A 13,727-nucleotide genomic window follows, 5' to 3' on the forward strand; every position below is an offset into this window, starting at 1 on the left:
TGCGAATCGTACAATAAACACTCAAACGGTTTATCAGTATACTTCCTATTTTATTAAAAAAAAAAATAGGTCCAAATCTATGAACTTTTATAGTAAGATTTGGATAATTAGTAATATCTGATGCAATCTTAAAGCAAAATTTTCTTTGAGGTTTTCTTTGAAGTTTTCTTTGAGATTGATTCAAAGAAATGTCATGTAATCTATTTATAATTGGGCATAAGATAAGCATTAGAGAATGAAATTAATTAATGTAGTTAGTGAGGAATAAATGTAGTTTTCTTTCCTTAAAATATACTCATAGTCAATTGTCGTACTTACTAAATTTCCAAACCAAACTTAAATAAAAAAACAAAACAAAACCGAAGAAAACAAAATCCCCACATTACAAACATTAACATCTCAACCAACCCAAAAATCCAACCATAACCAAAACCAAAAAACCGAGTACTAGAGGCACTAGCCCATGAAAATCAAATCAAAATCGAAAAACTCTCACTTGAAACAACAACAGCAACAACAATGGTGGAGAGTTTAACAGCGACACTAGGACGGTTACAGCACCAAAGGGCATTGGTATCTATGTTCACATCGCACAGAACACTGTTCGTGTTGCTGTGGATCGTCGCGTTCGCTTCGGTTTTCGTTTGGCAGAGGAATATCGTTGATGGGTTTTTCGTGTTCGGTCGTGGGGTTAGCAAAGGGAAGCCATTGCCGAGGCTGAGACCTGTGGCGTTTAACCTCACGGATTTTGGAGCTGTGGGTGATGGGGTCACTGTGAACACAGAGGCCTTTGAGAGAGCGATTTCGGCCATTTCTAAGTTGGGAAAGAGAGGCGGTGCACAGCTTAATGTCCCTCCTGGTCGTTGGCTTACGGCGCCGTTTAATCTCACTAGTCATATGACTTTGTTCCTTGCTCAAGATGCTGAAATACTTGGAATTCAGGTTTGATTTCTTTTTTTTTCTTTCTTTTTTTCCATTTGGGTTATGCTAAATTTTCGCTTTTGAACGTGAAGTTCCTTTGGATTTGATTTTACTATGATCTGTTTGGGATTTCAATTGGGTATTCATAGTTGGTTAATTGAGAACTTGGAAGTGGCTGGCTTGACATTTTGTGTTTAGGACTTGTGATTTGACAGTAATGTTAAAGTTGGGTTTTTTTTTTAATTAAAATTTTGACAAGACTAAGGTGGATGTTTAAGGTTTTTTGGGATGCTTAGTGATTTGAATTTCACATGGATTGTGATTTTAGGATATGAAATGAGATGCAACAATAATTTGATTAGTCTGAGGGCTTTATTGAAGACTAGGCTGGTCTTGTTTTGTTTTGTTACATATTTTGGAACATTCTTGTGTATGTAATACTGGGATACCAACAATTTCTGTATGGGGAGTATGAAAAGGTTGATTGTAAATCATGGGAGTCCCTATTTTAAACTAATTTGGTTTTGTAACAGTACGTAATCTATATGAGGTACTGAGTGGAAATCTTTCTTATTCATAAGATGGATTTGATAATGGCTTTTAACTACCACAATCTTAAGAATAAAGATGGCTGTTGTTGTTTAGTAACCAAAAAAAAATAGATGGATGTTGTGTATCCCAGAGTGTGGGAATACCGAATACCTGTCAGTAGATAGGGTGAAAAAAGAAAAAAAAAAGAGAAGAAGAAGAAGAAGAAGAAGAAAAAAAAAAGGTCAAAATTCAGGCAATAGATGATCAATGAAATGAGACATCTTTGTGCCTAGAGATGTAGGTATGATTTATGTAGCTTTCATCATGAAGTTACTGAAAGTTGGGATGAGCTACATCTTTCTGTAATGATCTAGATTTAGATGTTGTAAAAGGTTCACCTTTTACTTTGGAGTTCTCAACATTTTCAGCTTGAGCATGATTCTGATTTATATTTAACCGGAATGAAGATGCTCCCCTTACTAGAAAGGGACAACAAAGCTGCTTCAGCCCTTCGATTATTAACCGGGGCTCACATCCAACTTTGCTGTGGTATATTCTGTTTTTCTTGGGGAACCATTTTTTTGGCCTCCATGACATCTTAGTCCTCAGTTACAATGAGGAATACTTGTGAAGTATATGTATGTTGAACATAGGGTCAATGTAAGTCCTAAGACTTTTTATCAAACTATGTAATGCTGTTGCTGACTGGTCACTATGGGTATCCAACAATATTAGTTTGATGGAATTTAAGATCTCTTGGGTGGGGGAACCAATGTGAGGATCTGAGAAACCAGAATTCTCAATATCAAAAGGATATACATCAAATAGAGATATATTTGATAAGTTCATCTCATGCCTATCATAGAACTTCAATTAGAGCCCATCGTCATAATAATTTATTGTATTTATAGGTATATCTGTATACATGGTTTCTTCATATTGGGCACATATTAATTCATAGATATGTTAAAATTAAGACTGTGTTGGAGGTATGGTGAATTGGTCAAATGATGAAACTCATTGACCAGCTAGCATCCTCTCCCACCTGTTGTCGCAATTGAATTATCACTCGCACACACACACACACACACACACACTCATATATGGCAGATCATAACATGTGAGAATCAGGTTAAAATCTATGCACAAAGTGGGGAGGTTGTTTTAGACAATCAGGGTAAACTTGACTGAACGAAACTTAGCTAGTTCATCAGCACAGTGTTAAGATCTTATGCTATACTACCTATATATAAAAAATAAAAATAAAAATAAAAAATAAAAAAAGATCTTATGCTATACTACAATATTTAATAAGTGGCAAATGGTTGACAGCTTTTCAACAGCCGTGAAATGCTCACCCAAATTACCACTAAAAGTGATGATCCCATTGATAAAATATCAGAATTTGACAATTTGATAATAATAGTCCCAAAATAGATGCGAGACAGGTAGCTCAAATTTAAGGATAATATAGAAAGCTAAATGGATAAATGCTTTCATTTTTTAAAACTCATATATTTTGGACATCCCAAAAAGGAAAGGACCCTATCTTTTTTCGGAAAATGAGAGTATAATGTAATTTAAACCTCTGGTTTCTAGAAGTCCCTCACTCCCTCCCTCCCTCTCTCTCTCTCTCTCTCTCTCTCTGAATTTGTTTGTGTGTGTGGGCGGGGTGGGGGGGTTGGGAATAAGTCTGCATCGGACCATTGTTATAAAATTTGCTTCCATTTTTGTATATGTATCATTTGGTTGCATCATGTGTAGTCACTTTAAACAAATTGATATGTCAGAAATTGCATTTTACGTGGTTTAGATAACATGCCTTGCATGGTTGCTGAATAAGGATACATATAATGGCTGAACCAAAATTAATCTAATTGGTTATCTCTTTTGGTTATGGCCACTGAACTCTCTCTTCACTACAGTTTTGTATTTTACCATATGTTATCTTATGTGATGTATAACAGGATGAGAAGTATTGGCCACTAATGCCTCCTTTGCCTTCATATGGTTATGGGAGAGAGCATCCTGGACCTCGGTATGGGAGTTTGATTCATGGTCAAAATCTCAAAGATGTTGTTATTACAGGTCAGATTTTTCATCCTCTCATTTGGTGAAGCTATTATAAATTTCATATTCACGGCAAAGACATTGACTTAAGAGGTGACTAAAATAATATGCAAATATGCCTTGATTTTAGAAAAGATACCAAGTGTAAGACCAGCTCAAGTTCCTTGAGTCAATTTAAATATTACATGACCTTTTGAGCAAGTTTCCTCGTGAAAACCCATGCAGGTATCCATATTTTCTGTAGCCCTATTTACATTTTGCAATTTACAGTTTGAGAAATTTTTATCCAACCATGACATTAACTAAATTATGGTGGATTTATGGAGACTGTATATGAAACCTACAAGGCTACAACTGTTCAATTTATGTTTTTTTTTCTTTTTGGATGATGAGGAGCCTCTTTAAGGTAGGGCCAGGCCACTTCATGTACCCATCCCTGTTAAGTAAAACCTGGATACACAACCGCTTGCAAGAACCATGTATCGGATAATCCCGAGGCTCGAATTGAGCTAACCTTTGCGGGTTACAACAGTCCAATTTATCATAGATGGAACTTACAATCCCTTAATTTTCATAGATGGAACTTACTTCTTAAGCACTCATAACAGAAACTAATTGGTAAAGCAACCAAGTTGTCAGGAAGGGGGCAAGGATTTATATCAAGCACTCACACACACATGTAGATGCCTTACCTCACCCCCAAATGTGCTGCCACAGAAAGATATTTGATGGCAGAATCATAACATGGTTAAATAAAGGATATTCTCTTTGGAAGCCTAAGGCTAAGGCAAAGCCCAAGAATAAGTGTCCATGGTAGTTAATTAAGTTTTTATATTTTATTTGGTTATTCTTGAGTCAAGGATATTTTAGTAATTTTACAATTGTTGGATATGGGCCATACTTATAGGCCATAGGTTTTATTAATGAGTCTTATTTAGTTATGAGTCTTTATGCATGGGCTTTGGTATAATTTATTAGTGTTAAATAGTAATAAGAGTCTTTATATATATAGGATGCTCAATGTATTGAAGGAGTAGAACGGGTTGATTAATAAAATTGTGTTTTGAGCAATAGGCATGTTGGCCTTTGTTGTGTCTTTCTCTTTCTCTCTTTTCTTTATTGTCTCTTCTTTCTTTCTAGGGTTACCGTTCACATTAATGTTCACGGGTACTGTTCACATAGCCCCTAAACAGCCCTAACTTCTCTCTAATTCTTCTTCTTTCCTACCCTAAACCCACCTCAACTAAACATAGACAAATCCCTAATTTATCCTACATCAATATTGTTCAGAACAAATGTTACACATTAACCTGGTGATCACTGTGGGGACTCCATGTGTTACTTAACACACACACAAAACAGTGTTCTTTAGGGTGGAATTGGCCACTAATCAATGATAGTGATTTAATCGTAAATATGCAGTTATGATATTGTTTCTTTGGACAACTGAGTGGCTGTTGACCATCCTATGTTAATTCCAAGAGAGGATGGAGTATGGGATGGCTAGTTCCTAAACTGACTTAGGACAAACCAGGGAATTTGTCTACGTGCGGTTGCAGTGGATTAAGAAGATATCTGGATTTTGGATTTAAAGTTGTTGAAGAAAGGGCTCTGTTTTTGTGTTAGGAATTAAAAGGTGGTTTGATGAGTTTTTTGATGACTATTTGGTAGAAGAAAATGTGGGAATTTAGGGTTTTGATAGGTAAAAGAAAGGGCTTGGTTTGGGGTTGTAAAGAAGAAGAAAAAGAGAGGGTGTTATGATGTTTAGTGGCTGTATGAACAATACTATAAGAACGAGAAGAAGAAGAAAAGAGAGAAAACATCAAACAAAGGCCAACATGCCTCTGCTCAATATACCCAATAATTTTATTAATGAACTCCCATCTCTCCTTTTAATATATTAAGCACAACATGTGTGTGTGTATATATATATATATGTATATGTATATACTCTTTCTTGTACGGGTAGTATAAGGACTACTAATTTGACTAGTAAAACTAAATCCTAATAAAAGATTAACTTGCACCCAAAGAAAATAAAACCTAAGATACTTACACTCCGTATGGGGGAAGGAATAGAATGAAAAGAATCATTTTGGAATATTCCATCCATTCTCTTGTTTGGGAGTTTTAATTGAGGAAATGAAATGATCATTCCTTTGTTTGAAAGTTTAAGTGGAAGGGAATGAAATGAGTAGGATGAAACGCTCATTCCTCTTTTTTTCCTCCCAATCTCAAATTTTCATGCCCCCCAAAATTGGGAGGAATTAGAGAGAATGGAATTAGGTTTTATGGTTTTATGAAAATTTCACTACAACTCCCAAATACCCCTATAAAATTCAGTCCTTTATTCTAAAATAGGAGTATAATAGAAATGTTATTATAAAAAGATTGTGTTCCATTCCTTCTAAAGTTAACCCCAAATACCCAAACAAGATTACTTAATTTCATTTATTTCATTTCTGTTCTACTCCTTTCCATTACATAAATACATTCCATTCTTAATGGCCCCTTACCACTAAAAAAATCTTACAAAAAGAAATTGCTTCTGCTTCATACCTCTCCTACTGAAGCAAAATCTTTTGTAGAATTATCTTGGAATTGTAAAAATTATGACTTAAACGACCCACTACCTGCATATCAGGTTCAAATGCTGTCCAAGTATTTTGTGATTGAACAGTAGCTGAACTAATTGTTTCTAGCAAATAAGGATTTTAAGTTGCTCTCTTAGCTCTGCCCATAATATGTAAAGACACATTAAAAGAATGTCCTTCAAATTTCTCTTTTGCCACATTGACTGGAGCAGTTGATTATTGTTTCATATTACAATGAAATATCTACTACTAGCCTGCAAATTATTTTTTTGATAGGCAAGTCATATTTATCAAATTATCACACGGTGGATAGCTTTTGTGCCCGCTAGCCATATAGGTTTCATAATTTGATTGGTTTCAAACTCTTGTATGATTTGCTTATGTACCTATCATCTTGATGAACTGTTAATTTCTAACTTGTTCTAGTTTGTGTTATTGGTCATCAACAGGGCATAATGGTACCATAAATGGACAGGGTCAAACATGGTGGAAGAAGTATCGCCAGAAACTCCTTAACAACACTAGGGGCCCACTTGTTCAGATTATGTGGTCAAGTGACATTGTGATCACTAATATTACTTTGCGCGATTCTCCTTTTTGGACACTTCATCCATATGACTGCAAGAATGTAACCATCAGAAATGTTACAATCTTAGCTCCCATATTTGAAGCTCCAAACACCGATGGAATAGATCCGGGTAAGTGTTTTCTCATAAGTTATCACTACACACACACTCATTAATGTGTGATGTGTTGATAGGTGCTGCCCAGTCATGATATATTCTATTGAGGTGGACATCATTACTAACTATTGATTCTTTGGATTGAATCTTGGTAGAACCATAGAAGGATCTTACTCATGTAGGAAAATTATTAGGTGGAAATACCATTTTGGTCCCTACATTTTGGAGTCATAGTGAATTTGATCCCTACATTTTGATAGTAGTCAATTTGGTCGTTACCATTATCTCACTAACGAAAAATGCCTACATGGCAAACGGAAATTATAAAAGAATTATTTAATTTTTATCTAAGAAAAACACATCAGCAATTTTAAGAATAAAAAAACATCCATGTCATAAAAACAAAACAAAAAAATTTAAAGGACGAGTTTAAAGAAAAAAAATCCCCAGATTTTCTTGGAGTTTTTGACAGCCAAACATAGCAACCCACACATACAACAATCAAATTCAACCTAAAAAATTCACTGCAAACTCCAAGCCACTACAACGAACACGGCAACACCACCACAAACTCCAGCAGGCAGCAGCACCATCAAATCCGAGTAGTGCATGCCATCTAGGTGGTGGACCGTGAACCCAGATCTGGGCAAGCACAACCCAGATCTGAGAGAGAGAATATAAATGGATTTGAGAGAGAGGAAGAGAGAGCACTTGAGTTGTGTACCGAAGAATCAAATATGTGTAAGCTAGTTGGTGGACAGAAAAATACAAACTGCATAGCCACATTGCTTGCATAGCACCACTTTCCAATACCACCTTTATAAACACCTCCACTACCAAGTTCAAACTTCAATCCAAAACACAACACCACCCTCCTTCTACTTCTACTTCTTCAACTCTCTTTGCAATTGCAACTCCTCTTTTGCCAAAACAAGAATATACAATGCTTGTTGAGCTAACCTGCTTTCGTAGTGTAATAATTATCAGTATCAATTTCACTCTTCCACTATCTTCTTCTCTAACCCCAGACAGTCTCACTCTCATAGCTCTCAAAGCCACATTAGACTCCGACCCAACCCCATGCCATTGGCACGGCATGGTGAACTTTTTTGGCTGAGTTTGATTTTCGTGTGTGGGTTGCTTTTTGGGTTGTTTTTGGCTATCAAGAAAGTCCAAGAAAATTTGGGGATTTTTTTTAATGGTTTTTTTTTTATTCTTGCTTATGTGATTTTCTTAGATAGCAATTAAATAAATTTTTTTTAAATTTTATTAGCCATGTGAGTGTCAGCTGTGCACACCATTTGCAACGTAGGCATTCCGTTAGTAAGTTAACAGTAGGGATCAAATTGATTGCAAGTTGGAAGTAACAAGGTCCAAATTAACTGATATTAAAATGCTACCAAATTGACTGTGGCCCCAAAATGCTGGGACTAAAATGGTATTTTAGCCAAATTACAATAAAAGGCCAAGGGCATCTAAAGTGTACTCAAATGTCAGATATATCCTCAAAAAGTGTACACCAATTTTGTTTGATCTGGGGCCCCTCAGGGGTCAATACACTCCCAAATCATCGGCATAACTAACATGGTAGATCAGGCTCCACACACCTCCCATCATGATTGATGTGATGTTGCATGGGTGTTTGAAATTTGAAAATCATGTGAGCTAGGAACAATAAAACTTGGAATTTTGCATCTGTTTGAGCAAGATGTACTTTTATTGTTATTTTCATGTTTGCCTTCAATCTGGTAGTTCTTCACCCTCCCACCTTTCCTCAACCCACAAACACATGGTATACTATGTATATACATAAATTATACACTGGCCTGAGAGGATTCGGTATGCCTGGGACCCTAACAAGAAACTGTTTAGTGTGTTCGAATATTAGCTTGAAATAGAACATATCAGAGAATTCTTCTACATTTGCTTATGGTGGGTTATGGTTTAGGAGGATTTGTGGATCTAGGGTTTAGAACTTTTTTGACGGGTTTTGTAAGGAAGAGAAAATTATAATCTAGGGTTGAAAAGAGGTCAAACAAATGAAACAATAATTGAATTTCTCCACAATCCATGAATACAAATGAACAATGCACGTCAAGAGAGTCTATGAATGGTACTTTGAACAATGAAAATATATCAAAAAGAAAGAAAAAGAGAGTGAGAAGAGGAGGGAAGAACAATAAGGTCAATGTGTCTCAATACTTTACTTTTCAATTCCATGTTTTTTAGTACATTGAGCACAAATATATATATATAAGGACTTGTTTTTGAACTAGTAGTATTAAGACATCTAATTTGATCCATAATATAAAATAAAATAAAACAAATAAACAAAAAACAAAAAGAAGAAGAGTTGTAATTTGACAAGTAAACTAAAACCTAATAAGGTAATAAAAAATAAAAGACTAACTTCAACTCAAAGAAAATAAAACCTAAGATACTTGGGATCTGCCTGAAAATTCTAGACTCAACTAAACTACCAAGATATCCTTAATTCGCAAGGGTTCCAAAAATTATAGCTTTACCCCTAAATACAAAATTGACCATAACTTGCTAAATTAAAACCCAAACTAAAAACTGTTTTAACCTTTAAAACCACACAGCTATTACTTAAATTGGACTTCACACATGGCCCTTATAAAATAATTTTAATCTTCCATGGCTGCATCATAACCTTGTGACACAGGGTCACCTCCCAATATCTTTTAAGTGCAGCCCATTGGTTTGGTCTAGGGCTTTTTATAAAAATAAATAAATAAATAAATTTATTCAGTTGCTCTAGTAATTTAAGTTTATGAGTTAATCACTTATTCATTTGGGGGTTATACAATAATAATGAACAAAGTTTTGTTTTTTTGTTTTGTGTGTGGTACAAACAGATTCATGTGAGGATATGGTGATTGAGGACTGTTATATAAGCGTTGGGGATGATGCAATTGCAATTAAGAGTGGCTGGGATCAGTATGGCATTGCTTATGGACGGCCTTCAACAAATATACTCATTCGAAACCTAGTTGTTCGCTCTATGGTCAGGTAAAACTTGTAGACATCATGCTTCTAACTTATGGTGCTTCATTTCATTGCATCCAAATATTACCATCATGCATCTGCAGATAAAATAAATCAGTAGATGAAAATTCTGGATGTATGTGTCTGTTCATGTTTGCCCTTGAGCTGCAAATATGATTGTATTCATGAATGAATTTGACCTGTAATGTAGTGTCTTTTTGTCTAAGGTTTTGTGTTGATTTTACTTCCAGATATTATTGGAAAATCTGGAATAGATTTGCTTTTACCACCCGTATAGTACTGTGTAATAGATGTAAATTTCTTTCCATTTTCTTAATATATTTTAGTAATTCAAAAGTAGAATGATTTGAATATAGCTGGCTATAATCAATTTGGTTCTGTTTATGTAACTGCAACTCATGTTTATGGTTTGTAGATTGTAGAAGTCCACTGTATTAAAGGCCTCACAGTATGATAAAATTTGTAGTAGAATTGTGGTCATGGTCAGAGTGCATTTGGTTACTTATAAATTCATACTAGTATTTGGTAAAATAAGCAAACTCAATTTTATATCACAACCTTCTGAAATTTTGCATTAAACCAATTTGAGCTTTTGTTACAAGAATAAGCAAAGCCAATTTGTTGCAAGAAATTTGTAACTTACGAAAAAAAAAAAATTTGTTGCAAGATAAAAGGAAGGAATCACTTTTAGTAGTGGGATAATGCCTAGTATAAATAATTTGTTGCGTTGATCAACCTTGAGCGAAGACTGTAAAGACATTTTACCAATGTGGCTTTTGGGCCCTGCATTGTGTACTATACTGCTGTGAATGAGGCTAACCTTCTGTAAATTCTCATTCTTGGGGAAATATGGGATTTGACCGTATGCCTATACAAACTCAGTAGACTATACTAGTGAAATCAGCTGCTACCTTTGCTTTCCTTGTAGATGGTATCTTTGCTTTTGTTGTAGTTGGTTAATTGACATGCATTACCTATTGTCCTAAAATAAAGTAGAAAAATGGTTATTTTAATTACTTCACTTCTAGATTTCTTTGCATGAGGTAGTTTATGTGTATAGGTAGTAACTGAGATCCACTTTGGCTGAAATGCAACAGTGCTGGCATATCAATAGGCAGTGAAATGTCTGGTGGTGTATCCCATGTCACTGTGGAAAACCTCCTTGTTTGGGGTTCAAGGCGTGCTGTCCGTATCAAGACGGCCCCTGGTAGAGGTGGATATGTGAAACACATAACTTACAGAAATCTTACATTTGACAATGTCCGTGTTGGTATTGTCATCAAGACTGACTACAATGAACACCCTGATGAAGGGTATGATCGAAAGGCTCTCCCAGTGCTTGAGGACATAAGTTTCACTAGTGTCCATGGCCAGGGAGTTCGTGTCCCTGTCCGGATCCATGGGAGTGAAGAAATTCCAGTAAGAAATGTGACTTTCCGAGACATGTCAGTAGGGATAACTTACAAGAAGAAGCATATATTCCAGTGTGCCTTTGTTGAAGGCCGTGTTATAGGAACCATCTTCCCTGCTCCTTGTGAAAACCTCGATCGGTACAATGAGCAAGAACAGCTTGTTAAACGCTCATCCTCCCAGAATATAACAGATATAGATTATGATTTTTGAGAAGGTGGTTTGCAGAGGTCAATGACTGCAATTTATGTCTATAAGAAATGGTTTAGGCAGTTATGGTTCTGGGTTGGAAGCAGATGATGCTATTGTTCTTTTATTATGAATTTTTTTATAATTCATTTTTATAGCTTTCTTATTTCATGGAGTTGTATATACAAAAAAAATTTCAGATGTGTATACATTCACGGGATTACTGATACTCAATAGGAACCGTTTTGTACCATGTCCAAATCCTTTTGGTGAGAACTTCTCTGATTCTCAAATCTTCAAATATAAATTTTTTTTATTTCCAATGGTCTGAATTTGCTCAAAATTAAGGCATTAACAACAACACCAACTCGATGATATGGATTGTAGAGGTTTGATTTAGTAGATATTACATTTTACTTCAATTATCTATACTTTAAACAGGGCAGTGAGAGTCTAGAATTTAATTTTGTTCCTTTTCTGGATGAATAAGGATGACATCAATGTTCTCTTTTAAGTACAATGTTTTAGAGCACCCATTGTGGGGCATTTAGTGCTGAATAATTTGTAGGCATGGAGTGGAGAGTAGATTAGGATTCCCTAGACCCCCTGTGGTCTTATAACTCAATGTGTCGTCAAACCAATGAAAATGTCTAGGAAAAAAGTAGAAACGAGTGGGTGATGGTGTTTCCCAGGCCCCTACCTCCAACCTAAAAAAAAAGAGGAAGGGAATAAGCGGAAGAAAAGAGGTTGAGATTGTAACACGGTGTCCTAGTGGAAGACATGTAGGAATATTGTCTTTCTAATGGAGATTTTGGAAGCATAATGAAACTAGGTGCCACAATTAAAGCCCTTTTTGTGACAATTATTCTTGGAATTATGTTAGGAACACAACTTTTGGCATAACTTTGTATCATAACTCGCCACATAACGAGTTGTGATTGGTAAGGGTGTGTCCCCACATAGTCCACTGACATACCCTTACCAATCACAACTCTCTATGTAGAGAGTTGTAGCACAAAGTTGTGCCAAAGGTTGTGTCCCTAACATAATTCTTATTTTTGACCTTGAAAAACTCAACTCATAAATGATCATTTTGGGGCTATCTGAAATTCTTGATCTTTTTGGATGTCCCAGACCCTGGTTGTTGCAATCTATTATCACTGCCTGAACAAGGCCTGGGTCCATGTTTTCTTATATCACAGACAAACCAGGGTCTTGGGAATATACAGCGTGACACACTTGTCGCACTGCAAATCTGCATCAGTCATTAGCACTACTACATGCTTCATCCTCCCAGAAGCCGATTTCCTAAACCATGATGATTCCATTTTTTGAATAGCCAGAAACAAAGTCATTGGACTAAAATCTATTGGTATCTTATAAACAAGAAGGAACGGCATGTATATCTCAGGATTTCAGACTTTCAAATTGAAAAATTTTAACTTTTTTAGTAATTTAAATTGGTTGCAATTTTATTTTCAATATCTTTAACATACTTTGTGTTTACCAATTACAACTATATCAACCACCATTACATTTCTTATAAATTTAAAATAAAAGTTTGGATAATGAAACAGTATCTAAGACACACCCTATCTTTTATTCTTAAGAGGACTACTAAAAATCAGTCGTGGTTTAAAAAAAAATTGAGAGAGAGAGAGAGAGAGAGAGGATTAACATGATTTAATTTGATTGCCTATGTCTACCAGAGAAGATGGAAAGCCTAAGTTGTTACATCTTTGCTATATTAAATTGTGTAAAAATGAGCCCGTATATAATATCATGGTCTACTTATTAATGGTAAACTTTTAATATATTATTATCAAGGTTGTGTTAATGGGCACCGCAATGTGGCCATTAACAACATTTTTGAAATTTTGTCTTTTTTACTGCTTTATCTCTTTTTCTTTTTCTTTTTTCCAGCTTGATAAGTACCGCTTGGTGTCTTTTTTGACTTTTTTTCTGACATGTTTGTCTTTTTTGCACCTTAACAGTGCTTGATAACATTTTCCTATTATTATTATAACATCTTCCCTCAAACTTAAGATGGAAACTTGAAAACGCCTTCAGTTTCGAATATAAACTCATGAAGGAAACTTTGACTAGGAATGTAGAATGGATCGAGCTAACATGAATTGGAACATGCGAGATAGTAGTGAACTACAATTGTTGGTAATGGATGGACGTTAGAAGACAACTACTGTGGTCGCAGGGCAGCTACCACAGTGACTAGAGAACAACTACTGTGGTTGAAGAATGACTATACCGATAGCCAAGGAGATATCAGCAAAAGAATGGT

The 13,727-nt window shown here is 35.4% G+C and overlaps 1 protein-coding gene across 1 annotated transcript; it reads left to right on the forward strand.

Annotated features, from left to right (window-relative positions):
* The first annotated feature begins 385 nt into the window (after nt 1–385).
* LOC142643434 (putative polygalacturonase) lies at nt 386–11,751 on the forward strand. Its single transcript, XM_075818061.1, has 5 exons — nt 386–942; nt 3,420–3,540; nt 6,566–6,814; nt 9,679–9,832; nt 10,927–11,751. The coding sequence occupies exons 1-5, from the start codon at nt 520–522 to the stop codon at nt 11,450–11,452; spliced, it is 1,473 nt and encodes a 490-aa protein (XP_075674176.1). The 5' UTR covers nt 386–519; the 3' UTR covers nt 11,453–11,751.
* The last annotated feature ends 1,976 nt before the right edge of the window (nt 11,752–13,727 follow it).

Source organism: Castanea sativa, chromosome 7, assembly GCF_040712315.1.
Source record: "Castanea sativa cultivar Marrone di Chiusa Pesio chromosome 7, ASM4071231v1".
Lineage (NCBI taxonomy): Eukaryota > Viridiplantae > Streptophyta > Magnoliopsida > Fagales > Fagaceae > Castanea > Castanea sativa.